Source organism: Cimex lectularius, unplaced genomic scaffold, assembly GCF_000648675.2.
Source record: "Cimex lectularius strain Harlan isolate CLEC.00 unplaced genomic scaffold, Clec_2.1 scaffold1, whole genome shotgun sequence".
Classification (NCBI taxonomy): Eukaryota; Metazoa; Arthropoda; class Insecta; order Hemiptera; family Cimicidae; genus Cimex; species Cimex lectularius.
The window spans coordinates 205,869-232,378 of record NW_019392813.1 but is presented as its reverse complement, the minus strand read 5'-3'; the positions used below and the strand labels follow the sequence as shown (position 1 = coordinate 232,378).

At 34.0% G+C, this 26,510-nt stretch overlaps 3 protein-coding genes across 12 annotated transcripts in view; 2 read left to right on the top strand and 1 right to left on the bottom strand.

Annotated features, from left to right (window-relative positions):
* The window catches only part of LOC106670436 (band 3 anion transport protein), a 239,046-nt gene extending 226,524 nt beyond the window's left edge, over positions 1 to 12,522 (top strand). For 5 of the 8 annotated variants that reach the window (XM_024228293.1, XM_024228294.1, XM_024228297.1 and 2 more), the window contains 23 exons: positions 14 to 168; positions 1,583 to 1,688; positions 1,746 to 1,900; positions 1,996 to 2,108; positions 2,474 to 2,651; positions 2,719 to 2,921; positions 3,055 to 3,102; positions 3,261 to 3,314; positions 4,740 to 4,838; positions 4,897 to 5,094; positions 5,158 to 5,262; positions 5,329 to 5,533; positions 5,587 to 5,820; positions 6,637 to 6,785; positions 6,917 to 7,111; positions 7,184 to 7,338; positions 7,442 to 7,552; positions 8,104 to 8,299; positions 9,274 to 9,530; positions 9,585 to 9,799; positions 9,873 to 10,081; positions 10,302 to 10,472; positions 10,538 to 12,522. In XM_024228293.1, the coding sequence (XP_024084061.1) occupies positions 14 to 168; positions 1,583 to 1,688; positions 1,746 to 1,900; positions 1,996 to 2,108; positions 2,474 to 2,651; positions 2,719 to 2,921; positions 3,055 to 3,102; positions 3,261 to 3,314; positions 4,740 to 4,838; positions 4,897 to 5,094; positions 5,158 to 5,262; positions 5,329 to 5,533; positions 5,587 to 5,820; positions 6,637 to 6,785; positions 6,917 to 7,111; positions 7,184 to 7,338; positions 7,442 to 7,552; positions 8,104 to 8,299; positions 9,274 to 9,530; positions 9,585 to 9,799; positions 9,873 to 10,081; positions 10,302 to 10,472; positions 10,538 to 10,618 (3,592 nt within the window). In that variant the 3' untranslated portion in view covers positions 10,619 to 12,522. The remainder of the gene's footprint in view (positions 1 to 13; positions 169 to 1,582; positions 1,689 to 1,745; positions 1,901 to 1,995; positions 2,109 to 2,473; positions 2,652 to 2,718; positions 2,922 to 3,054; positions 3,103 to 3,260; positions 3,315 to 4,739; positions 4,839 to 4,896; positions 5,095 to 5,157; positions 5,263 to 5,328; positions 5,534 to 5,586; positions 5,821 to 6,636; positions 6,786 to 6,916; positions 7,112 to 7,183; positions 7,339 to 7,441; positions 7,553 to 8,103; positions 8,300 to 9,273; positions 9,531 to 9,584; positions 9,800 to 9,872; positions 10,082 to 10,301; positions 10,473 to 10,537) is intronic. The other 3 variants (XM_024228295.1, XM_024228298.1, XM_014400807.2) reach the window with 3 other exon arrangements.
* Positions 12,523 to 14,307: 1,785 nt separating this feature from the next.
* LOC106665121 (U6 snRNA-associated Sm-like protein LSm5) lies at positions 14,308 to 16,618 on the bottom strand. 2 transcript variants are annotated; one of them, XR_001340278.2, is made up of 5 exons: positions 16,470 to 16,618; positions 16,159 to 16,355; positions 14,618 to 14,686; positions 14,512 to 14,530; positions 14,308 to 14,455 (listed from the first exon to the last, which is right to left on the bottom strand). XR_001340278.2 is itself a non-coding variant. In XM_014391371.2 (3 exons), exons 1-3 carry the CDS (start codon positions 16,513 to 16,515, stop codon positions 14,654 to 14,656), a joined length of 276 nt encoding a protein of 91 aa, XP_014246857.1. In that variant the 5' UTR covers positions 16,516 to 16,618; the 3' UTR covers positions 14,578 to 14,653. The 2 variants fall into 2 exon arrangements, 1 of the variants encoding a protein (XP_014246857.1); XM_014391371.2 differs by lacking the exons at positions 14,308 to 14,455; positions 14,512 to 14,530 and having other exon boundaries at positions 14,578 to 14,686.
* Positions 16,619 to 19,174: 2,556 nt separating this feature from the next.
* LOC112127377 (kalirin-like) overlaps positions 19,175 to 26,510 on the top strand; it is a 183,512-nt gene continuing 176,176 nt past the window's right edge. Inside the window, exon 1 of one of the 2 annotated variants that reach the window (XM_024228286.1) lies at positions 19,175 to 19,423. The gene's annotated coding sequence lies outside the window, so the exon portion shown is untranslated. The remainder of the gene's footprint in view (positions 19,424 to 26,510) is intronic. The other variant, XR_002910540.1, reaches the window with a different exon arrangement.

The following is a 26,510-nucleotide window of genomic DNA, read 5'->3' as shown; positions in this document are numbered from 1 at the left end:
AATCTGTAATCAGCCCTACCCTGGAAGGCGATGACACTTCGATCGCAGATGATGTACCGCTCAGCGAAGAGGGCGAAGTTTCGGAAAGGGCTTCGACGAGGGACACATGTATATCGCTCTCCTCACCGGACAAACGGGTTCAATTCGACATAGGCAAACAGGTTCAAGGTAATTAATCCTCGCTACAACCCAGCTTTTAGTAGTTTTAATTAATTATGTTTTATGTCCCTTACGACGGACTTGGCTATAAATCGCCTTTCCTCGAGCACATGAACAAGAATAGGCTGAGCAAGTAAAATGTCGAAATTGTTTACACATGAGCTTTTTAAATATAACTGTGTGTTTGCAATATTGAATTAAGGCAAGTTTGACATAACATGCTTATAATTGTTCACAACCAACTTAATATTTAATTAAAAAACCCATTTGGAAACTGACTTAATAAGTAACACTACAAAAAAAAGCCTGCCTTAATTTCAAAAATTATTGAACTATAAAGCTACATGTATATAACAAAGTAAATACTTCATCAATATTATTTTTATTGAGAATTTTTTTCTTCATTTTAACAAAGCTTAATAATACTAGAAGTGATCCTCACTGTCAATATTTTTGAATTATGAGCGAAGAAATCATTTATGTTGGTTAAATAAAAGCAGCAAAATATTCTCATTGAGTTGAATCTGTTGATGATGATGAGAGGATACCTGGAAGTGATTGTTTGGCATATCTAAGCTCTGCAGGTCTCCTTTAAAATTCCTTTAAAACATTTCAGTAAACAAAATATACGTTCTCATTTAAAATTGTAAAGTACTGGCTCTCAATTATCCTGGCAATAAATATTTTTAAGAAAATGGTAAAAATTTAAAACTTGACTAACAAAATATTAAATATGTATTTTTTGTTTTGCGATATCGTTATCTATGAGCTAGATTATCGACCTGCTGGAAACATGAAGTTTTTCCGGAGGATCTACGGAAGAGGTCAACACAGAGAAAAACTTCCTTTCGGTTTTTGCCGAGCTTTCGACAGTTTTTATACTGTCATCTTCAGGGCCTGTTTTATTATCATATAAAAAAAAAAAAAAAACTAAAAACATGAAAAACAATTTGCACAAAAATTGAAATATCTTACTTAAACCCTTAATGGGGAAATAAAAAGACATGGTGTTTTGGGCACAGAAGTACATTACGTTTTTTTTGGTGCTCAGCATCTAAACATTATTTAAATTGAATAAATTAATAATTAAAAATTACTTAATTAAAAACAGATATTTCAATTTTTGTGCAAATTGTTTTTCATGTTTTTAATTTTTTTTTTTTATATGATAATAAAACAGAAAAAGATGTCAGTATAAAAACTGTCGAAAGCTCGGCGAAAACTGAAAGTAAGTTTTTCTCTGTGTTGACCTCTTCCGTAGATCCTTCGAAAAAAAACTTCAGATATCGTTATCTGTTCAAGTTGGAAAATATCAAGATTTATAATACATATAATAAATTATGATGAAATCTCGATTTTAAATTGAACAATGAACAAAAAGATTTAATCAAGGTACAAATTTCATGCTGTACAATTTTTTTAGGATCTCCTGAAATTGAAGAAGGAAAAATTAGTAGTGACATTCCAGTTAGCGATGATGTTACTGATGAGGCGAAACGAGAGCAGGACAAAAAGCGAAGACGGCATTGGTAGTAAATATTAAAAAACAAAAAAATTCAATTATTAACATTTTTTGCGTTATTCAGGCGACACCATCACCATCATCACCGGAAGCACAGCCTCGTTGAAGATCCGGGGTGGAGGAAACGTTCCGGCGTTGAAGCGCTTCCAAGGCGGATGAGTGAGGCGGTGCTGGAGGAAACATCAACACTGCAGGAAATGGACCAAGATGATTTAGTTAGTAAGTGAAACACAAATATTCCTAAGCCTACTGAAAAAAAAAAAAAAATTACAGTAGAATGAATAATTTTTTTCAATAAAAATATTGTCGTCTAGGCCATAGATTTGATATATCCAAAGGGAAAAGAAGATTTAGCGTCAGGCCTAAGGATTTGCAGAGAAAAGAATCCATCGGCCAGAAAAAATTATATGATCACAGTCCACACGAGGTAAAAAATTTGACTTTTCTTAGCTTTTGATGTTAGAATGGTGTGTACCATGGTTATGTTCAGCTGTGAGATATTAATCAAATATCAAGCTTTTAGCCTAAATTTGACGTTCTTCAGGAATAAAATAAAACTGTTGATATATAAATCACAAAAGAGAAAATCATTAGTCAATGGCATCGATGTTTTGATGGTTTCGTTAATTGTGTCATTGAAAGTATGCATACAAACAGTCTTATTAATTGACAAATGGTCTTTTGTAATTTATAAATCAACACAATCTTAGACCTGAGGACGGTTAAATACAAAGGATACACTGCCCATTCTAAATTTTCCATGTGGTAAAAAAATTACTTTTTATTTGACAGGTGTTTGTTCAACTTGATGAACTTTGTGGGATCGGAGCTGAAAGGGAGTGGAAGGAGACTGCCAGGTGGATCAAATATGAAGAAGACGTCGAGGAAGGTGCCGAGCGATGGGGTCGACCCCATGTCGCCCCGCTGTCCTTCCATTCGCTACTCAACCTTAGAAAATGTCTCGAAACCGGTCAGTTTGTCTCTTCTTGTACAAAACATTTGCGTTATTTTGAATTAAACGTTACTTTAAATTTCAGGCGTGATCCTCGTGGATTTAGAAGAAAAAGAACTTCCCGGTGTTGTGTACCGTGTTGTCGAACAGATGGCTATCGATGAACTTATTACGGAAAATGACAAACCGATCGTGATGAGAGCTTTGCTCCTCAGGCACAGGCACGTGCAAGAAGAAAGATTCAGGTTTAATGTTAGGCGTAACACCGCAAGCTATTCAAGTCTGCAGGTACGCCTTTTTTGATGTTCCATGTCTACATCATTTTTTTTTCTTTAAAAAATTAATTTAGGTTTTAGCCAAAAATTAATTTTATTTTATCCATATTTAATGGAAAAATTATTTATAAATTGTTTTTATTTAGTACTCACACAGCATAAGGGAGAATCGAGAAGAATCGTTCGATTCCATGGTGGGTTCAACTTAAAAGAATGAAGTGACTAAACCCCGTTCTCTTTGAGAATACAACCCCCTGAATTAACTAGCTACCATAACTCTTCCAGTACATCCAAATTAGAATTCTAGTACTAAAACTAATAAATGTGTCTGCTTGTTGTGCTTGCCACACAGTCACTGGAACTTGACGACACAGGCTCGCTATCCGATCTACATGCTGAGAACAATGTAATTGACCTCTTTCAAATCTAAACACCCAGATCATTCGCTCATCTGCTTGACATTTCAATAACGAGAGATTACATTCACGGAACGTCGTGAAGTTTGTCGAAACCATTTTCAGTTTCATGTTCTCATCAACCTCAATAGTTGTCTTGCATAGCACTAGTTTTTACCAGAGACTTCAATAACATAGATTAGAATTTACTTCTCTCCCAGATACCTTTCAACTGTAAAATTAGAAGAAACCTTTGTTTCCTGTGAGATTTTGTTATGTGTTAACATCCTGAAATGTGAATATTGATGCGTTTTTTTTTTGTTTTTTTTTTTATTTGCAAATATGTACAAGTAGATATTTGTATTTTCTTAAAGGTATGTTTTCAGTACAATTGAATTATTTCTATCATCATCAGCTAAAACTCTGGCCTCCATTTCCACATGCAGCCCATGGAATTCTCTATTTTATGTATTACACGCAGCTAATATGCCAATATTCACTTCATTTTGTCTTTATGCCTTTGTATTTTAAAATAAAACTGCAATAAAAAATAATAATAATAATTCAATTTAGTAGTTTCGTGGTCCACTTGACCAATTAATATATTAAAATTAATTAAGGTTTTCAGTTGAGATAAAAAAAAGTCAATGGCACGAGCGGGATTCGAACCCACGATCTTCAGCTTGATACGACGCTGCTCAACCACTTGAGCTATCGTGACTTCGATCCACTCGGACACCAACTTCCTATCTCAACCCCACCTTTTGAATTTGCCCTCCTTTTTGCCATTTTTCAAATGTCATGTCATAATCAATTTGATTCTCGTCGACAAATGAAATGGCCACGGAGAGCTTTAGTGAAGTGATACTTCATTTTTAAACTTATTCCATTCACTAGTTTCGTGGTCTGCTTGACCAATTAATATATTACAATTAATTAAGGTTTTCAGTTGAAAAATGGCAAAAAGGAGGGAAAATTCAAAAGGTTGTTTGGGAAGTTGATGTCCAAGTGGATCAAGGTCACAATAGCTCAAGTGGTAGAGCAGCAGCGTATCAAGCCGAAGATCGTGGGTTCGAATCCCACTCGTGCCATTGAATTTTTATCTCAACTGAAAACCTTAATTATTTGTAAATAATAATAATATTGATGAATACAATATGATTTTCCTGTTATCTTGGTATTATTTCTATTAATTATTTTAAAAAACATTCATCCATTTTTATTTCAAACTTATTTTCATGATTGTACACTGTTTTGACATAACGCAGATGCTTATTGCACATAAGCAAATTTTGTAACAGTTTCAAGTAGATTAGCTTTGCACAAGTGTGAACAAAAATATTTTGCTAATTTTCTCCTTTAATCTTCTTCTTTTCTTAACTAATTATCTCATTTATTTCGCTGCGTAAAACTTCTAATATAAAATTGTTATTTAGAATTTGAACGATGAACACAGGAAAGCCAGGCTTGTCCCTTCAGCGTCGGCCGTCGACACTGCGAAAGCGAATTTTCTTCAACCTCCGAATCATACTGCAGTGAGTACAGGAACAGAAAGGGGAAACAAAAAATTCTCACTTTTTCTTTTCTTACCAGGTCGATATGAAAGAAGAAACTTACATGTCGTCCTCGGAAGACCTCACGAGAAAGGCCGCAAAAGAAAGTATACTTAAAAGAATACCGATCGGCGCAGAAGCCACGACCGTACTCGTAGGCGCTGTCGATTTTCTTGCTCAGCCGACAATAGCTTTTGTGCGTTTAGCTGAAGGAATCTTGATACCTACTGTCACTGAGGTAATTAAATATCGATCATTTATATGATTTAATGAGCCTTTAAAAAAAAAATTTCTGATTTAGATCCCAATACCAGTGAGATTCATGTTCATATTATTGGGACCACTATCTGCTGATTTAGATTACCATGAAATTGGTCGTTCAATTTCCACATTGATGTCCAATCCAGTAAGTAAACTTTTCTTTTATATTTTTAAAATTCATCAAATTTTAATGTATTTCCCTGTATTGCAGGAGTTTCATAAAATCGCTTACAGAGCGTCTGCTCGTAAAGAGTTGTTATCGGCTATCAATGAATTCTTAGATTGTTCCATTGTTCTTCCTCCTGGCAACTGGGAGAGGCAAGCTTTGCTGCCATTCAACGAACTAAAAGCAAAGACTGAAGCTATTCGAAGACGTCAAAGTAAAGCTGTTCAGCTCGAAACGTCTGAACAGAAAGGTACAAAGGTATTTTCTTTCGTATTGCGAATTGTTCATTTTCTCCAATTTCAGCGTTAATGGATGGTGGCGATGAAGATGATGATGATGGTTGGAAGAAAAAAGGAGAAGACGACCCTTTACGTAGAACACGGCGTCCTTGGGGTGGATTGATCAATGACATAAAAAGAAGATTTCCGCATTATAAGTCGGATGTCAAAGACGGATTTAACGGCCAGTGCCTTGCTGCGGCGATTTTTATGTATTTTGCCGCACTTTCTGGTGCCATAACCTTCGGTGGTTTAATGGGTTAGTACAATTTCTGGTATAGTACAATTCAAATTAATTTCAATCATGAGCATCTCTGAAGTGGAAGTACCAGAAAGCTTATGCTTACTTTTAGTGTGGATGGAAGGTTTAAAAAAAATTGTAAAATCAGAAATAAGTTTCATATGCATAATGCAACGTTTGTCTGGACCAAATTAATAAAAAGTTAAAAATCAAGTCAACCACAAATCTAAGGCTTATCAACTCAAGTCTTCTAGCCTCCGACTTGTTTCGACTCACTGAGTTTCAGAACTCTCCTCGTCAGTCAGCTACCTTCTTCATGTCTTGGCTCTACTGAGTCAAGTATACTTCATTCCAAATCATTAAATACACTAATTTTGTGGTACGCTTGACCAATTAATATATTATAATTAATTAAGGTTTTTAGTTGAGATAAAAAAGTCAATGGCACGAGCGGGATTCGAACCCACGATCNAAATTTTCAGTCTAAAAATTAAGTTTCAACATTAATGCGACCATTAAATTCACTAATTTCGTGGTCCGCTTGACCAATTAATATATTATAATTAATTAAGGTTTTTAGTTGAGATAAAAAAGTCAATGGCACGAGCGGGATTCGAACCCACGATCTTCGGCTTGATATGCCGCTGCTCTACCACTTGAGCTATCATGACCTCGATCCACTCGAACACCAACCTCCCATCTCAACAACACCTTTTGAATTTTCCCTCCTTTTTGCCATTTTTCAAATGTCGTGTAATCAGATTGGATTCTCGATGACAAATGAAATTTTTCTTTTATGTTGTCAGATTTTTCTTATTTTGTATTCTTTTTCAGCTGACAAGACTGATAATTTAGTTGGTATATCTGAAACACTTATATCAACTGCTATCGGTGGTATAGTATTTGCACTTTTATCTGGACAACCACTTGTCATCATTGGAGCGACTGGCCCTTTGCTCTTGTTCGACGAAAGTCTTTACACGGTACATTTCCTTTATCCAATTATTTCCAAAGCCACTGTTGTACTGTATAATAATTAATCATAATTACACTTAGTATTAATTGGAACAATGATAGGGAAAGTTTATTAACAATAAAAGGTGGTTGTTCACAGTTTTGTCAAACGAGCGAAATCGACTACTTGACGACGAGGGTCTACATCGGTATATGGCTTCTCATCATCGCTCTCGTAGTCAGTTTCTTTGAGGGGAGCGTCCTTGTGAAGCTTTTCACGAGGTTCACCGAAGAAATCTTTGCTTCGCTCATTTCACTTCTTTACATTGTCGAAAGTGTAATGAAAGTGTGCCGAGTATGTGTGTCAATTTTTTTTATGATAGTTTTAAATTATAATTTAATTAATATGGAATTATGTTTTGTTTAGGTTTATGACAAACACCCAATAATGACACTGACGGAATATTGCATGGCTGCTAACGAATCTATGTGGATGTACACAATGCCCATGTTCAGCGGTAATCTCTCCTCTGAAAATGGCTCCAATGTTTTAAAAAATGCGACACAAATTCCACAAGAAAAGTAAGTCGGTTTGCGGTGAAGTAATAAAATGAACGTATTCATTCATAACAAAGTTTCATCTTTTGTACAATGCTTCTTTTAAAGCAGGTGTTTTTGTCTATAGGCTAGCCTCAGAAAATAATCTAACCCATCAAATAAAATCAGCCACAGATAAATTCATCCCGATCAAGCATCATTCTAAACGGCAGGCTCACATATCATGGACTAATCAAAAGTGAGATTGTGTTCAATGCCTTACTGTAGTTTTGTGTGTCGTTAGGTCTTCCCTGGTTTGTTCCAAAGGGGAAAAACCATAACACTACCGAGAATGATTTATGTTTAGTACTTGTCCTTTGCACGCATTTATAAAAATTAAAATGGAATAAATGTTTAAAATGTCAAAACTATGACACACAATGCCGACTCTGTTTTTAGAAAAATCCATAACATTAAAAAAAAAAGTTAATATGTATCTCGGTAACATTCTCATAAAAAATACATATCATTTTTCATTTCACTTCCTATTACATGATTATATTGTTCAGCGGTGTCAATTAAAGTTCATCACAATGAATGTTTGTGTTTTGATGAAAGTTTTGTGGAAATGCTTAAGAAAATTAAGCATTTATGTAGTTTTGTGCATGCACTATATTTGAAATCAATGGTAAACCTATTTGTACATAAGGCCTCATTTTTTTTTTTTTTTTTTTTTTTTGGTGAATGTTAGTTGCTTAAATCATTGTAAAATTGTAAACATATTTCTTAAACGTATTCTCGTTTTCACAGCTCCTTTCAAGATAAGGTGAACAATTCGTCAAATTCGGGCATGAATCAATGGTCGATGAACAGTATGATGACGGATCCGTTACATCACATCAACGAGCCGAATACAGCCCTCTTCTGCACCATTCTCGCTTTAGGCACTTTTTTCATCGCTCACTACCTGAGACAGTTTAGAAACAGCAAATTTTTGGGCCGAAGCGTAAGTTTATTCAACTGATATTCATACGTGTAAATCATTCATCATATTGCCTTAGAATCACTTTTAATATGTTTCTTTGAGTTTATTAATTATAAATTATTTTCACTTAATGGTTGTGTAAACGGGCAATGGCGCCATGTCTGAATAATCGCTATATTTGTTTGATTTTCTTTAAGCAGTAAAAGAATAGTTGGCGTAAACGCTTCGCTACTTATTCTTGTGTAGGAGAAGGTAAAGTTTTAGAATTTAAATTCACTAATTTCGTGGTCCGCTTGACCAATTAATACATTACAATTAATTAAGGTTTTTAGTTGAGATGAAAAAAAGTTAATGGCACGAGCAGGATTCGAACCCACGATCTTCGGCTAGATACGCCGCTGCTCTACCACTTGAGCTATCGTGACCTCGATCCACTCGGACATCAACTTCCTATCTCAACCCCACCTTTTTGCCATTTTTCAACTTTTTTTTTCATCTCAACTAAAAACCTTAATTAATTGTAATGCATTAATTGGTCAAGCGGACCACGAAATTAGTGAACTTAATGATTAAAAATGAAGTACACTTCACTATAGCTCTCCGTGGCCATTCCATTTGTCGTCGAGAATCCAATCCGATTACATGACATTTGAAAAATGGCAAAAAGGAGGGAAAACTCATAAGCACCTTTCTGGTTTCTTGACTGTCGACTTGGTCCTTGCTAACTCTGCCTGTCTGAGTCCCCTTGTTGTCCCAGACAAAGTGTGGCTGTTTCTGTTCAGGAGTTGACTTTTCATTGACTGGGATGAGCCATTAGTCTTGACTATGAGCAGTCTTCTAAGATGACTGAGATGTCCTTTGATGTCCAAATCTTCCCTTTTTATACCAATTTCTCTACCAGAGTCTTTATAAACCGTAGCCTTATATTAACAATTACTCCAAATTATTTACTTCAATTTATATTAAGACCTAATTTTGAATTTATTTGACTTCAGGCAAGAAGAGCCTTGGGAGATTTTGGCGTTCCAATAGCAATTGTTGTGATGGTTGGTCTTGATTACATCACACCAGGTGCTTACACTGAAAAGCTGAAAGTGCCCGAAGGCTTGTCACCTTCTGCCCCAGAAGTGAGGGGTTGGTTCATTCCCCCTGCAGGTCTAATGAGGCCTCTCCCGCTGTGGGCTGCATTCGCAGCGTTTATCCCTGCGTTGCTTGTCTATATTCTTCTCTTCATGGAAACGCACATTTCTGAGTAAGTAAATCATCCTATTCATCTTGATTTTAGTACTAATGCTTTTCGTTTCAGGCTGATTATTGACAAAAAAGAAAGGAAATTGAAAAAAGGATCTGGCTTCCATCTCGATATAGTTCTGATTTGTCTGCTGAATGTCGGATGTGGCTTCATAGGTGCACCTTTTGTCTGTGCCGCCACTGTCAGATCAGTTACACACGTTTCAGCAGTCACTGTCATGTCTAGGACGCATGCTCCTGGTGAAAAGCCTCATATTATAGAAGTCAAAGGTGAGGTTTATCACAACGCAGATTTTTATTTTAAAATGCATTTTTTTATGAGTAATTTTTACATTGTTTGTAGAACAAAGAGTAAGTGCACTACTTGTCAGCATCTTGGTCGGCTTGTCAGTACTGATGTCCCCTCTCTTAAGGCTCGTTCCGATGTCTGTGTTATTCGGAGTTTTTCTCTATATGGGGATTTCATCAATAAATGGAATTCAATTTTTCGAAAGGTGCCGACTTTTCTTCATGCCGGTCAAGCACCATCCTCAATCTGCATATGTTCGAAGAGTAGGTTTTATTTTTTAAAGGATTTTTAGTATTAGCTTGTTTCCTGTTTTAAATAAGTCCTTAGTTTTTTTTTCAACAATTCTATTTTATCCCTCATGTTTTGAATTAATTTATTGAGTAATTACTTTTACAAACTACTTAAGGTTTTATTTTACAACCTGGTATTTCAATTTTTCTAAGGCATTTAAAAGAAAAAAGTAAACATTTGTTTCTGTCCTAGGTCCAGACACTCAAAATGCATCTATTTACACTGATACAGTTGTTGTGCCTCGTCGTCCTCTGGATTGTAAAATCTTCAGGGATCTCGCTCGCTTTCCCATTTTTCTTGATCTTAATGGTCCCGTTGAGGGCTCAGCTGAGATTCATATTTTCACCATCAGAACTGAGAGCGGTGAGTTCAAAAAAAAAAATTATAGCATCGATAAAATATAATTAATTTATGGACATCTAATACAGCTGGATAGTGACGAACCGGATGACGTCGATGGTAACGAAGAAGATCCAGATTTCTATACAGAAGCGTTACTGCCCGGCTAAATGCTGAGACATCGTGCATGCCTCTCTCCTTTGAATACTCAAAATATTTCTCCGCTTTACGTGTTTTTACAAAGTTTTTTTTGTAAACGCGTAAATCATTATAAAAATTGAGATAGTACTAATAGTCGAGTGCTTAAGTTTTTGAACATATATATAATAATTATGTTTTATATTAAAACTCAATATAAATATTAAAAACCTTTAAAAAAGAGAGAAAAGAGCAGTAGTTTTGTGAGAGTGCATTTCTTTTGTGAAATGTCTCCTTTCGACTGGTGCTAAAAAGGATTAAAAGCTGTGAGCATTGTGAAAATGTGGTATCTCTTCTTTAAATTAAACATAAATTTCTGAAACAATAATTAAAGAAAATAAAGTGTAACTTGATCAATTAAATAACAATAATTTCTACATTTTATTTATTGCAATTTATATTTTTAATTAATTTTAATTTAAGGAATTTAATTTTTATAGTTTCAAATAGATTTTCTTCCCATAATTTTTTAATGTTTATTGGATAATTGATTCAATTATACAAATCTTCTACATAGGTCAGTACCGTATATTGTTGTGGATGTCTTTTATAGGTTCTTTATGAACATTCTTCTATTTCCACCTTAGAAATTGGTACTTCAAATGGTCTTGATGTTATAGCGTATCTAAACGTTTTTCTTTGCCACAATTATTTGTTCATTGGATTGATTAACTTTTTTTAAATACATTAAATTAAGAAAATTATTCTTTACCGGACCTTTTTTTTAAATAACTACATGAACAAGTTATTCCAGTAACTTAATATTAATTAACAAATTGTACATATAATTTGTTTTCAAGATAATTTTAGTGGCAAGGAATATAACCTAGTGGTTGAAGAACTGTCTTAAAAGTTAGTCATTAATTATAGAATCAGTTCTTTGGTTTTATTGTTTAGCAATTGCTCAAAGTGATTTGATATTTTCTTCCTGTTTCAGCATTCTAATAAATTTTAGTTGATGTATTGACCTTGAAATGATTTATAAGATTTATTTTTAATTTGTGTCTCTCGAAGAATCCGTTGGTACAACCTTGCATTCCAATTTGAAGAACCACGTCTAGGTTTTTAGCAAATAGGCACTACACGATGACCAAACTATGCTTTAAAAGTATGTATATCATATTCAAGGTACCAACATATTCTTTATTAAAAAAATTAAAATTAAAAAAAAAAGCTTAAAAATGTATCTACTTTGTTTTTGTGATTAATATTGTCTATTAAAACTACTTTGAAAATAAATTATATATTTTGTTAAAGAAAAATAATATATATGTAAATGTATAAATACAAAAAGACAATTAATTATTAAAATAGAATGTGCCAATTTGTTGAGAAAGTTCTATTTGTCCTGTGTTAAAGATAAATCTGATTTAAATATTAGAGTTATGTACATAGGTTAGGAAAAAAGAAATAAGTGAAATTCCGTAGGACAATGCCTGTGATTATAAAGGTACTTATAGAAAATGTTACTTCCTAATTAAATGTCATTTAGTTTTTTTTTTCTTTAATTTTATTTGTAATTTAGCATTACTGTATAAGATTAAAACTTAGACAATTGTGGAAGTATTTAAAAAAAAAGGAAAAAACAGAAGCATTTAGATCAACATAATTGTAATTTATACGTGTGTACCTTGAAATTGTTATATAATTGAATATGTATGTTATATTATATATTTTTACCCATCATATTTTTAGAGATAGAGCAGGATATTTTTATTTATACAGAAAAACAAATTATTTACTATTATGGAATGCAATATAAGATTTTAAAGCGTAAAAGAAACTCAAGAAAGTGTGATATAAAGTGGATTCACTAATGTTTTCACTCTATTAGTTCATAAATTCTAATTTAGTATTAATAAAATTCTTTTGCCTATGGGGTTTCATTTTTTACCTGAATACCTAGTTTATATAAGTGTGTCAAGTAAGTAGGTTTTTCATTTAACAAGTCTGCAAAGTGTCACGTCAAAATATTAAATTATTTAATATTTTTTCACTATGCAATTCTATATTTGCATTTAAAATTTAAAAGGGATGCTTGACTTAAGTGCTTCAAGACTAAAGAAGAAGGTTGCGGGTGGTGATCTGGGTCTTGGTACCATAGGGATTACACCTCCCACCGAGACCTGTGACGCATTGCTACTTAGTAGCAAGGAAGTGTGGGGATTTCAAGTCCACGTCAAGAAGGAATTGGTCCTTCTTCACAAATGAAATAAATGCTTGGAAATGACAACACGTTACTAAGAGCAGAGAAGAGAAACTTTGCATAGGAGTAGTCGCAAAGGAGAAGGAGGAACTGCTGAAGGGCTTGAAGATGCTTGCAAGTCTTGAGGTCATGGTCACACCTCACCAGATGCTAAATACCTCAAGGGGTATGGTAATATCCTATGACTGAACAGCGGCGTACAAGATAAAGAAGAAGGTCATGGAGGTGAAACGGATGAATACTCGCCAGAACGGGCAACTTGTCCCTTTGGCGAGTCTCTTCATTACCTTTGAATGCCCCAAAGAAATAAACTTTCTACAAATTGAATGTCCGCCTTTATTTCCTATTCCCCCAAAGGTGTTACTGTTGCTTGAAGTTTGGTCATATCTCCCTGCAGTATAAGTCCCCACAGGAAGTGTGTGAGTGTGGGAAGGAAGCATCTAGATGTGCAGACCCTCCAACTTGGGTGAACTGCGGAGGATGCCATACGGCTTGATCTGCCAGGTGTCTTGTCCTCTTGAAAGAGAGAAAAATACAACAGTTAAAAGTACTCAAAAAATGAGGTTTCGAGAGGTTTGGACTGGTGGAAATCAGGGCGCTGCGGGGACATATGACCAAATGGCAGCTTGTTCCACTCGAAGGCTTATGGCCCCAGGGTAAACCATGGCATCTGCTCACAGAAAGGAGAAGTCACCAAAGCCCCCCCCCTCAAAGGCGGGGGCAAAACAAAGGGCAAAAAGGAGGGAAAATTTAAAAAGGTGCAGTTGAGATGGGAAGTTGATGTCCGAGTGGATCAAGGTCACGATAGCTCAAGTGGGAGAGCAGCGGCGTATCAAGCCGAAGATCGTGGGTTCATATCCTGCTCGTGCCATTGACTTTTTTATCTCAACTAAAAACCTTAATTAATTGTAATATATTAATTGGTCAAGCATACCACGAAATTAGTGAATTTAATAAAACTATTGTTTCTAGTTGTAGTACATCGTGGTCATGGATGGTAAAGTCAAACAAGCACACCCAGGACTTGGGCTATGTAACGGGCGCTACATCCGTTGTTGGCCTAGCATCTGCCTGAACAAGATGTTGACTTAAAACCATTATTTTAAAGGAAAAAAATTAATAATTTTGTACTCAAATTTATTGTTTTGTCAAAGAAAACAATTCAAAAAACCAATTAACTCATTCGACAAGTTGGCTCTGGATAGGACAGAATTGGACGGAAATTTCTTTGTTTTTAATTTAATGAGTGTAAAAGGATTAGTAATACTGTACAAAGGTAATCAAGTTATGTTTACGTTTTAAGTTAACAATTAAGCTTTATATTAGTGATTATAGAAAATAAATAAAAAAATTAAGTGTCTGGGTTTCTTTCCTTTGAGTGTATATTACAAAATAATAAAAATGATCAACAAATAAAAAGCTGAAAAATTTATTTACTTATTTTTAAATATTTACCACAAAAAGAGTGAGAAGTTTGGCAAAACCTCGTATTCTGTATGAACAATGGGATTGTTCAAATCATGGTTGGGTGTGGAAAACCAGCCCAGACTCAACCACCCAACACATCATTGAAAAATACAAGACAATAAAGACCACGATCCACCTGAAACAGATTTAGTAAAACAGCAGTTTTATAAAAATAAAAATATTTATTATTACCTGTCAACGTTGTTCACTCCTAATCATATAATTTAAAAAAAGGCAATAAAATAAATAATTTGCAAGTTTTATTGTAAAAAAACTTTTAATTAGAATTTAAAATTACATATATGTATGTACAAAGAGCCAATCTTGAGTGATTTCATTCACCAGGCATATCACCACCAGGGACCAACTGGAAAAAAAAAAAAAAAACAATTTACAGATAAACAATTATTACACATACAGTAACATTTAATATATGTTTAAAAAAGAAAAAGTAATTCTTGTCTTACAGGAGGGCTTAACATCCAACTATCCACTGGGTGTCGCGGACGAGGGGTCAAATCACTTAACAATACATTTTTCATATTATTTTCAGTTAAAAAGCCATGGGCTAGGCTGGAATTCAAACCCAGGACTGCTAGCGTGGAAAATATGCATCAGACACCCTGACCATTTGTACAACCACAGCCTCCTATTTAATAGGTGAAATGCCAATGAGCCCAAGACAAACTAACACAACTATGACCGAAAGACCACCAAGAACCGGTAAAATCCAAATTACAGCTCATTAAAATAAAAAAATGTGACAACGGAAATTTGAAAGGTCATCGATTAAATTTGATAATAATTATTTATTTGTCTGGGGACCACGGGGTTATGGAGTCTGACTGAAAATTGAATGAAAAAGTATTATAAAGTTATTTGACCCTACAGCACAACACCCAACGAGTCCTGTATGAGCCTCCTGCATGACAGTAGTTACTTTATTTTACTTTTACCAGCTAAAATAAAAAAATGAAACAATTATTTGATTCACAACAGATTAAAAAAAACACCTGCAGTGAACACCAACTATGTTTTGAAGATTAATGATGAACTGTGGTAACAAATAGCACCAGGTTGGGCCCACAAATTGCTCCTCTATCAACATTACCTTTCCTTTTTGGTGTAATAACTAGCCCAAAAGGACAAAGACAATATTTTCCACTTTTTTAAACCTAAACTCAATGGGTCGTTAGACGTTGAGCTGTCCTATATGACAGAAATTACCTTTGAACAAGCATTGATTATTGGGTTTGTCTACACACTCATTTTTGATGTAACACAAACATGTTTCAGCTTGCGCTATCAACAAGAACCAAAAAGTGACTCAGTGTCGGTTCAACACATGTTCTCTGACTTGCAGACCCATGTTAAAAATTACCTTACTTTTACATTTATTGTCACTTTTTTAAATAAGTTTTACAGTGAAAATATGCCAATTTGCAGTGTAAAATAATAAAATAGCAATTATTGCAACTTTCAAGATTCTTCTGTGCTGTGTAATTCTTCAAGCATGTTAACATCATAAAATATGCTATTATACAACCATTTTTTGGTCCGTACTTCTCTTTTTTACACTAGTTTGCAGTTTTTCTTTTTCCTCAAAAAGTCTACTAGCTACCAAAAGGCAAAATGCTAACTTTTTCCATGCCACATATCTTTTGCAACACCAACGTGTTACAACATAATGAAAAAAAATTCGAAACTGGAAGAAAAACCAACCTGCAGCCGAAACTCAACTTATTTAATCATTCGGTTTATCTCCCTGATGCGGGTAAACTTAGCGCGTGTCCTTAATGACAATATTTTAGTGAAAGAGTGAAGTGGAATGTTTCATACCATTGTGATGTTGTTGCCGTTGAGCAAAATCAAATCCAGCTTGGTGATACGCTTTCCTTCAGGCGTCGTCTCATACTCTGTCACATCCTCCAGGAGCATATTGACAAAATCATCAAAGCCGAGCAGCGTACCAACAATTTCTTTGTCGTTCTTCATAATTATGTGTATCCTCGATCCTATACACTTGTCGACCAATTCTGCAAACGGTATTTAAACAGATGAAGACATTTTAAACAATTTTTTTACAAATTGGACGTGATGAGTCTGAGGGTTTTTCTCAAGTGTAAAAATTGTAATTTCATTGTGCTTACCCAATGGAAGAACTGTCGAAGGGTTTGTGGCGACAGAGGCTGACATAATTAATAATTAATTAAAACTAATTGGAATTAATTAAAATTGGCCAGTGTACACAAAACGCACCGGTTAGTTTGTAACCTTCCGTGAGGTTTCAATCGAGTGTCGCCCCGGAAATTCAGAAAACCTTCATCCCGCCGTTCAAAATCGCCATTGCCGTGCGCGTGTCGAACTTCGTGAAGTTTTGGTCTTATTTTTCTCAAAGTTGGCCCTCTCGAAGGTAGATATTTTACTCGAAACTTTAAGATAAAGTTGTAACTTTTAATATAATTATATACATTACATTGCTTTTTGTTATATGTTGTATAAACAAGTATAAATTTGAGAGGGTGCTATGGTTGGTCATTATCAACGGATTTAAAAGTCTGGTAAAATGAAAAGAAAACGAGAACAAACGGAACCTTTATTAATTATTATATTGAATTATAAAATCCGAGTTAAACGTAAATTAAAATTAAATTTATAGTCGTTTAATTTCAACTCTTACAAGTAGTACAAACAAAGAGCGAAACCTGGCGGACTCAAAGGTGCTTGAATCAAAGTATTTTTTTACTCTGCTCTTCGGCATACTCTCCTGCCAACTTGTTCATCCTTGTTTTCAGAAGACAATTCTAGTCGAATACCCATTTTTTGCTGAAAATAAGTCCAAATTATTAAACTTCAACTTCACCCCTGAATTAATAAAACTAAAACGTGTAATTAGTACGAGTACAAGCAAAGAGCGAAACCTGGCGGACCCAAAGATTCTTGTATCGAAGGAACCAGGTTTTTTATTTTTTTACTCTGCTCTTCAGCATACTTTCCTACCCAATTGTTCTTCCTTGTTTTCAGAAGACGTTCTCAGTCGACTGTCCTTTTTTGCTGAAAATAAGTCTAAATTGTTAAACTTCCACTTCACTCCTGAACAACTAAAAATAATACATGTATTAGGACAAGTACAAATAAAGAGCGAAACCTGGTGAACCCGAAGGTGCTTGAATCGAAGAAATGTTTGTAGATTTTTTTTTACACTTGGTTCTTCAGCATACTCCCTGCCAATTCATTCAGTTCATCCCTGTTTTCAGAAGACATTCCCAGTCGAATATCCTCTTTTTTGGTGAAAATAAGTCTACATTATTAAACTTCAACTTCACTCCTGAATAAATAAAAATAAATAATGTATTTTGACTATAAAAAAAGAGCGAATCCTGGCATAACCAAAGGTGGTTGAATTGAAGAAACAAGCAATATTTTTAGATTTTTTTGTAAAGTTTTTTTTTACTTGGTTCTTCAGCATACTACCTGCCAACTTGTTCACCCTTGTTTTCAGAAGACATTCCCAGTCGAATATCCTCTTTTTGGTGAAAATAAGTCTACATTATTAAACTTCAACTTCACTCCTGAATAAATAAAAATAATTCATGTATTTTGACTACAAAAAAAGAGCGAATCCTGGCAGAACCATAGGTGGTTGAATTGAAGAAACAATCAATATTTTTAGAGTTTTTGTCTTTTTATTTTTTTAATTTTTTTTTTTACTTGGTTCTTCAGCATACTCCCCTGCCAACTTGTTCATACTTGTTTTCAGAAGTCATTCCCAGTCGAATATCCTTTTTTGCTGAAAATAAGTCCAAATTGTTAAACTTCAACATCACCCCTGAATAAATAAAAATATTACCTATAATTAGTACGAGTACAAACAATGAGCGAAACCTAGCAGACACAAAGATGTTTGAACCAAAGGAATTTTTCTTGCATTTTTTTATTTATTTATTTTTTTACTTGGCTCTTCATCATACCCTCCTGCCAACTTATTTATCCTTATTTTCAGAAGACAATTCTATTTGAATATCCTCTTTTTACTGAAAATAAGTCCAAATTGTTAAACTTCAAGTTCACCCCTGAATGAATAAAAATGATTCATGTATTAGTACGAGAAAAGAAAGTATGAAACCTGGCGGACACAAAGGTGCTTGAATCAAAGGAATTTTTCTTGGATTTTTTTATTTTTTTACTTATTTATTAATTTTTTTACTCGGTTCTGCAGCATATACTCCTGCCAACTTGTTCATCCTTGTTTCCAGAAGACATTCCCAGTCAATATCATCTTTTTACTGAAAATAAGTCCAAATTGTTAAATTTCAATTTCACCCCTGAATGAATAAAAATAATTCATGTATTAGTACGAGAAAAGAAAGTATGAGACCTGGCGAGCCCAAAGGTGCTTGAATCGAAGGAATTTTTCTTGCATTTTTTTTATTCGACTCTTCATCATACTCTCCTGCCAACTTATTCATCCTTATTTTCAGAAGACAATTCTAGTAGAATATTCTTTTTTTGATGAAAATAAGTACAAATTATTAAAAACTTCAACTTCACCCCTGAATAAATAAAAATAATACGTATGATTAGTAAGTGTACAAGCAAAGAGAGAAAACTGGCAGACACAAAGGTGCTTGGATCAAAGGCTTTTTTTAAATTTTTCTACTCTTCACTTCAGCATACTCTCCTACCAACTTGTTTTTCCTTGTTTTCAGCGGAAAATTCCAGTCGAATATCCTGTTTTTACTGAAAATAAGTCTAAATTGTAAAACTTGAACTTCATACTTTTGAAAATGGAGCCAAAGCCCCTGAGATAGCGCTTGTGGAGTCGGAAAGGTTTTAGACGGGCGCCGTGGCTGTTACAAAAACGGTGTGCGCATGCGCCTCGGCTCCGGCGTCCCGTCGAAAAGTGCGAGTGAGTCAGTCGAGAGTAAAATGGCAGTTGCGGTCGTCTCGCTCATGTAACGGTTCGGTGGACAAAACGCCTGTGTTTTTCTGTGTTTTACACCAACTCGCCCGTCGCGAACAACGAGTAAAAAGTGTTTCTGTGACCCTGTGAAAGTGTTCATCTTGGAATAAAATCACCGGTCACATTGAACGAGTGTTTACAGTGAGTATAAACAATGTAGCAAATGTGCTTTTGTTGTCATACACTAACGTGTTTTTTATTTTTTTTTTCGCTTTTAACAAGCACTACTTGGCATTTCGTACCATTCCCTGTGCCAAATTCGTTTAAAAATATTTATATGCCAATAAGACAAAAGTTTTCATCAATTTTTTTTCGTCCTGACATATTGTTTTTAACCCCTGCCTTGTAATTATTTATAAATACAATTTTTTAAATAATTTAAACAATTAAATTAAATCGTACGTTAAATGACAGTTGTTGAATCCCGTCCAGTGTTTTCTCTTTGGATCTTTGAAAACCGGTTTATTTTTGTGAGTCAGGTGGTCTTCGGAGGGTCTCGGACCTTTTATTTAACCCTGGGATTCGTTTGTAAATTGCCACAAATTTTGACAAATTGATTACGGCGATTTTAATTAAAACGTTCGATAGTTTTCGCAAAAAAATCACATATTTATATGAACGGACATCATTGAATGCCCTAAAAGTTTTATACACAAGGAGAATCCTTTTGATCTGCATCAGCGGACGTCATGGTACACGTCGATATACGATATATGTCCGATTTACTCGTATAATATGACATATGATGTCAATATATTAAAGAATAATTTTGGATTATGTAAGAGGATGACATAAACTTGGTTCACTCATGGCATCGTTATTTGAAGGAAATTTGCATTTGTGTATGCTTACTTGTACGACATATAAAATCATTCAAGACTCACATGTAAGATGATTCTTTGTCGCGTTAACGTATATTTCTGCAAGAGGTCATTTAGATTACGACATATAATGCCCTAAAACTTTTCAAATGTCTCGCGTTGATAGATTTCTTGGTGCAATACCAATTTCTACGGTAGTAAGAAAAATAATCAATAAGAAGTTTCGTTTTGCATGTTGCAATAGCACGGGTTGAAGGTCATATAATGACTTTACTCGATGCATTGATAATGATAACATATAATGGACTTCATGGAATACTATACGAAGTATGATATATAGTTGAATTACTCGCGTCATACGACATATAATATGTTCAAGAAGAATTGTCGTGGGTGACATACACTTGAATTGCTCAAGTATCGGTTATTAGAATAAAATTCATATGCTGGTGTATGTTTTCTTGTACGACATATAAAGTCATTCAAGTTTCATATGTAAGTTGATTCTTTGTCGCATTTGTATATCTCAAAGAGGTCATTTAGATTACGACATATAATGCCCTAAAAGTTTCATAATGTCTCGTGTTAATAGATTTCTTGGTGTAATACCAATTTTTAATTTGTAGCAATATGTTTAAGAAGAATCCTTTTGGAGGATATTATACTTAAGGCATAGGTTGATATGAATAAAATTCGCATTAGTGAATGTATGTTTACTTATAAGACATAAAATCATTCAAGTCCCATATGAAAGTTGATTCTTTGTTGCATTAAAGTGTATCTCTAAAGGTGTCACATTTTCCTAAAAGTTTCAAAACGTCCCGCGTTGGATTTCTCAGTATAACAACAATTCATACGGTAATGAAAAAAAAATCGATAAGTAATCCCGTTTTACATTTGGCGATAGTATGAGTTGAAGGACTTAAGTAGGAGTAAAAGGACTATAACTACTATTCCATCTAATTGCTCTTGGTTTGTCATTAGAATTTACTTTTCGTTAGAAAATCTCTCGAGTTCTCATGGTTAGCGCTCAGGCTTGTATATACCACGGAAAGTTTGAGTAGTTTAGGAGATCAACATTGTGAGAGTTCAAATTAAGGTTTTTAGTTGAGATAAAAAAAGTCCCTGTCACGAGCGGGATTCGAACCCACGATAGCTCAAGTGGCAAGAGTAGCGGCGTATCAAGCCGAAGATCGTGGGTGCGAATCCTGCTCGTGTCACTGACTTTTTTAACTCAACTAAAAACCTTAATTAATTGAATGATATTAATTTTCAAGCGGACCACGAAAACTACTGAATTTAATTGTGAGAGTTGTGAATCGTACGCAGTCCTAAAACAGGTATCTCTACTTTATAAACCTAGACCATTCTAAGGCAGCGTTTACCTTAAATGTTCAAGAAGCTAGCCCTCCGAATCTCCCTGCTCTACGATAGCTTTTTAAAATTAAGTGTGGGCAAGTTCTGTGCTATGGAAGAAAGACGATGGAAGTCGCATGTGTCCACTCTGTAACCTAAGAGTAAATGCGAATAACCATAACTATCCTATAAGCGAATAACCATCCTTTTATTGCCCAGTGTGCCATATTGTTAGTCTCAGCTTGATCTAAACATAATAAATATTGAACAATCTTGCACTCTATGCACGCCAAGCCTGGCAATATAGGTCCGAGTTTAGTAATGTTTAGTTAATTGTTTTATTTGTATTATGTGTTTTTATATAATTTAGTGTCCAATTTTGCACGTCTGATACTTAAAATAGTTCTATTCATAGCTAACTACCGGCAGACGGATAACCATCTATGCAGTATAAAAGTTTATATATACTATTATACATTACATATTATTACTATTGGTATTAGTATATTAGTCTAGTTTCAAAGTTTTACTTTTTTGGAGAAAAATTGTACAGGGTCCCTCAGGGCCAGTTCAATTCCAAAATTACAAATACGAAATGATCCTGACATATTTTAAAGAATTTTTTTAGGTTGAAGACAGTGGTGCAGCAGTCGTAAATATCGGCTCGCTGTTGATTGGAAAAATTTGTTCTTCGGTTCATTTTGAACTGTATGTAACCTGTGTAGAGGTACTATTGTAAAATTTATTTACTTTCAAGAATTACGATTTGCTCTCATAATGCGAATTTGACAAACAATGACAGAATGTAAACAATAAATTCAATTAATGTTTACTTTAATGGAGAAGCAAATATTGGAATTAACAACGAAACAAACGAAATGGTGTGTCAGGATGTATAGGGTATTTGAAATTTTGAAGTTGAACTGGGCCTGAGGTACCCTGTATAATTTTTCTCCAAAAAAAGCTAAAACTTTGAAACCAGACTAATAAATATTAAACACCTATTTTATTTTATTTTTTATTTTTGATAGCGTCATTGGTGCAGGGGAAATTCAGCCGAGCCGTCTAAAAAGGACAACCCCCATATAGTATTTAGTAGTATAGTAATAATATATAATAGTGTATATAAATTATTCAGAAATCGTGAGATGCGGTCTGGTGTGATGTAGGTTTTAGAAAAACATTTTCTTTATCGTGCCAACGTTTCGATCTTTATTGAGATCATCTTCAGGGCCTGGGATTTATAAACATTGTTTATATTTAACAAATACATTTAGGATGTGGAGAAAAGTGAATTCACTTTTCAATTATTCACTTTTCTCCACATCCTAAATGTATTTGTTAAATATAAACAATGTTTGTAAATCCCAGGACCTGAAGATGATCTCAATAAAGATCGAAACGTTGGCACGATAAAGAAAATGTTTTTCTGAAACCTACATCACACCAGACTGCACCTCACGATTTCTGAATAATTATAGATTAACGGTCACTAATCACCACACAGTATATAAAGTTTTGTACTGCATAGATGGTATCCGTCTACCGGTAGTTGGCAATGAATATAACAATTGAACTATCAGACGTGCAAAATTGGACATGCAATTATATAAAAACACAGAATACAAATAAGACAATTAACTAAACAGTACTGAACTCATACTAGTACATATTATATAGTATTATACTATTATATAATATTATATATACTATATTTTATTGGTTTCACGCGTTATTATCATTAGTAATAATTAATGTTATGTCCTTGCAGGTCTTAGGTTACTAACTGGCACAATTATTAATAGCTATTAAATAGACGGATTGTATATATTAGAATGTTCTTTCTTACGTTGTTTATGATATTTTACAGCAGTATGAAATTCATATAGCTGTTGAATAATATATTATTAATAAAAAAAATTGTCCAATTAAAAACAAAAACTCAATAAAATGTTGTATTCCCTTCATGGAAGTAAGTCCGAAAATGATATTATTCCATGAGATTTCATTATTTAAAAAAAAAGAAAGAAAATTCATCATGCATGCGAATGACCTATTTATGTCATTCTACCTGAAGATAATATCTTCCTATGATGGTTTTGGCCTAGAAAATTATTAACGTTGATAATTTTCAGTTCTTCATTTTTAATGAGTCTAAGTCTGGTGGTTAAGTAGGTGAAGAGGTGGTTTTCTGCCGGGCAATATCCTAACGTATTTTAACCAATAATCCATAATAATTTTATGTTATGGCTATTTAATTATTTAACGTTTCCTTAAAGATATATTTAACTTCACTACTACAATATTTTAACGACTGTACCGTAGCTGCGCGACTCGCAGAATTTTGTATTGGCAATTGCACTGGCAAAAGTACTTAATAAGAAAAATTGCGTAAATCTGAAAAAGAATAATTACCGGTTATGTTTAAAGTTAAATAAATTAAAAACCGCGGTTTTATATTTTATAATCGTTGATAGATTGCAAAAAAGTGTCGGAATTTGTCATTAGTCATTATTTAACATTAATGTCTTGGCACATTTTTTCAGCAAATATAGTTTAATGGTAAATCGATCGATCATAAACTAAAGAGTAGTCGATTCGTCTATTTTAGTACCAGTCGAACGAGTTCGTCCTTAAAAATTTTACTGCCCGGTCGTGAAATAGTTAATTGGAAGATGTTTTGTTTATTTACTTTTTGTATACCGGTGGGTTTAAAATCTGTTTTACCTAATATAAACTAAAATGATTTAATTTCATTCTTAATTTCTATGTTTATGAGATTTCGTTGTTGCGGTAAACTGCCTAGTAAATTAATTATCTCATTTAATTTTGTATAAAACATGGGATTTTTCTTTTGGGATTTTTTTATTTATCGTTTCTTTTTTTGTGGTTATATACTGGATGAAATTTATTTTTTTCTTTTAATTTTGCTTATTAACGTTATCCTTATAAAGGCTCCTGATGGAAGAGGAAACACGTATAGTGAAAAAAAAGTCGCAGGAGATGGTTCTGTTCGTTCTTGTTTTTCATTCTTCGATACAAACAGGCTCGGCCAGTTTTTCTCCCAACTCTTTCCAAACAGCGGTGGAATCGGTTAAAATGAAAACGCCCTTAAACAACCCTTCATGCAAATGAAGGTAGTTTTACTTTGAAGGACAAACCGGTCGACGGCGTTAGGGGGTAAAAAAAAATCGATTCGCGACATGTACCAAGTTTCTCAGTAGGTGAACCTGGTCCTATTAAATCACTTTTGACCAGACTTGGCAAAATTTCAATGTAAAACCCTGATAAACATACGATGAACGCAGGTTTGTCAGATGGCAACTTTATCGAGTTATGCTAAACTGGGTAGGTAACACAATCGGGTCTTTAATTAAGAACAATTATTTCATGGCAAATTGACAACCGCTGGATTAATTTATAGTAGCATACTTTCTGTAAAACATAAGATTAACGGGATTAATTTATAATGGCTTAATTTTCTTTTTTCTTCTTAGTTTCCATTAACAATTTTTTTAAATATAAGTATTTCTCAATTATTATGAATATGATGAACACGTGTTTCGTTCTAGTATAGATATAATCTACTAATTTGATAATTTATAATCGACAGAACCAAAAGATCTATTGATGATGATGAAGGGGACTAGGAAGTAGGGGTTTTATGTTTTCCCAAGTACTGCAACCTTCTAGCTAATTGTACTTTCCTAGGTCCTTACTTCAATCTGTCGATTCGATCCTTCTTTTAAGGAGTCTTAGGTCGTTGACTTTCGTTCCTTCAATTCCTTTTCCTGGGTTTTCTTTGTATCCCAGCGGTTGCTTCACACTCGAAGATGATATGGGTGGCTGTTTCTTCCTCCTCTTTGTTTAATCTACAAATGGGACGTCATTGACTGTTTTGTAGATTTATCGACCAACTTGTGCAGATGTTCTCTTGGTTGTTATCAGGGATGTGGTCGTCCATGTTGTGTGTTTTCTCAGATGCCAGTGACCGGTATACAGGGTGTTCGTCTACTCTTAAAAACTTTGCCTGTAGATTCTACATTCAAAATGGAACCAAAACGTCCTAATTAACTGTGGTCCGAATCTCAACAGTTTCAGGGTTCTCGTTTTTTCTAATTTTTTAAGATTTCAGGACATTGCTTCAAATGATAACTACAAAACTAAAACGATTTGGACAAATCCATTGATTAATTCTAAAGTTATAAACGTTGGGGGAAATAATCTTTTTAATAGCCAAAACATTAAAATTTTTAGTTGAAAAACATACTGTGGTGATTCTAAACTCAATTGCCAAATCTAGAGACCAGAAAATTTCAATATTATCCAATTAATATTATTTTTAGTGATGTTATTGCGTTTTTAATTTCTTTTTTCAAAAACGAAGAAATTTATGAAGGAAAGGAAAAAAAAACTGTGGTCGACGATTGGCCAAAGTAGTCAAGCAGTCAAAGTTCTGGCTACTAATACGTTTATTTCCCCAATGTTACAAGTTTAGTATTGATCACATCTTATTGGAAATTTAATGTAGTTTTCAATGGTATAAACGGATTTGTCCAAAACCTTTTAATTTTGGAGTTATCATTGTTTATTTGAAGCAAGGTCGTGAAATCTTAAAAAATCAGAAAAAAGGGGAATAACCCCGAAACTATTGAGATTCGGACCATAGTTAATTAGGAATTTTTGGTTCCATTTTGAATGTAGAATCTACTGGCAAAGTTTATAACACGATTAGACGAACACCCAGTATAGTCCTAGCACTCCTCTGAGTTTAGCCATCTCTAACTGTAGCAGTGAGTTTGCCAGTCTTGTTTTAGTATAAGTTTACTGACTAGCTCCCCTAGAGTTTATCCTCTTCTTTCTTCGTCTTTTTCGGATCCATTATGTAGTGAAGGATCCTGTGCTTGTTTTTGTTATCCCAATAATTGGTTCAGGGCCTATATAGATCTTCCTCTGGTCAGTGTGTCTGCTTTTTTTGTTACCCAAAGTTCCCTTGTGCCATAGTATCATTAGGTTGTTGTATTTCCCCAGGTTTTGGAAATTTTGGATGC

What these genes read in the sequence shown, in the direction of transcription:
- LOC106665121 (XM_014391371.2), bottom strand. Translation starts at nt 16,515, where the DNA reads ATGTCAGCCTCTGTCGCCACAAACCCTTCGACAGTTCTTCCATTGG. An exon ending in TTCGACAGTTCTTCCATTGG is followed by an intron (nt 16,356 to 16,469) that starts GTAAGCACAATG and finishes TACCGTTTGCAG; the next exon opens with AATTGGTCGACAAGTGTATA. An exon ending in ACGGCAACAACATCACAATG is followed by an intron (nt 14,687 to 16,158) that starts GTATGAAACATT and finishes TTTTTTTTCCAG; the next exon opens with TTGGTCCCTGGTGGTGATAT.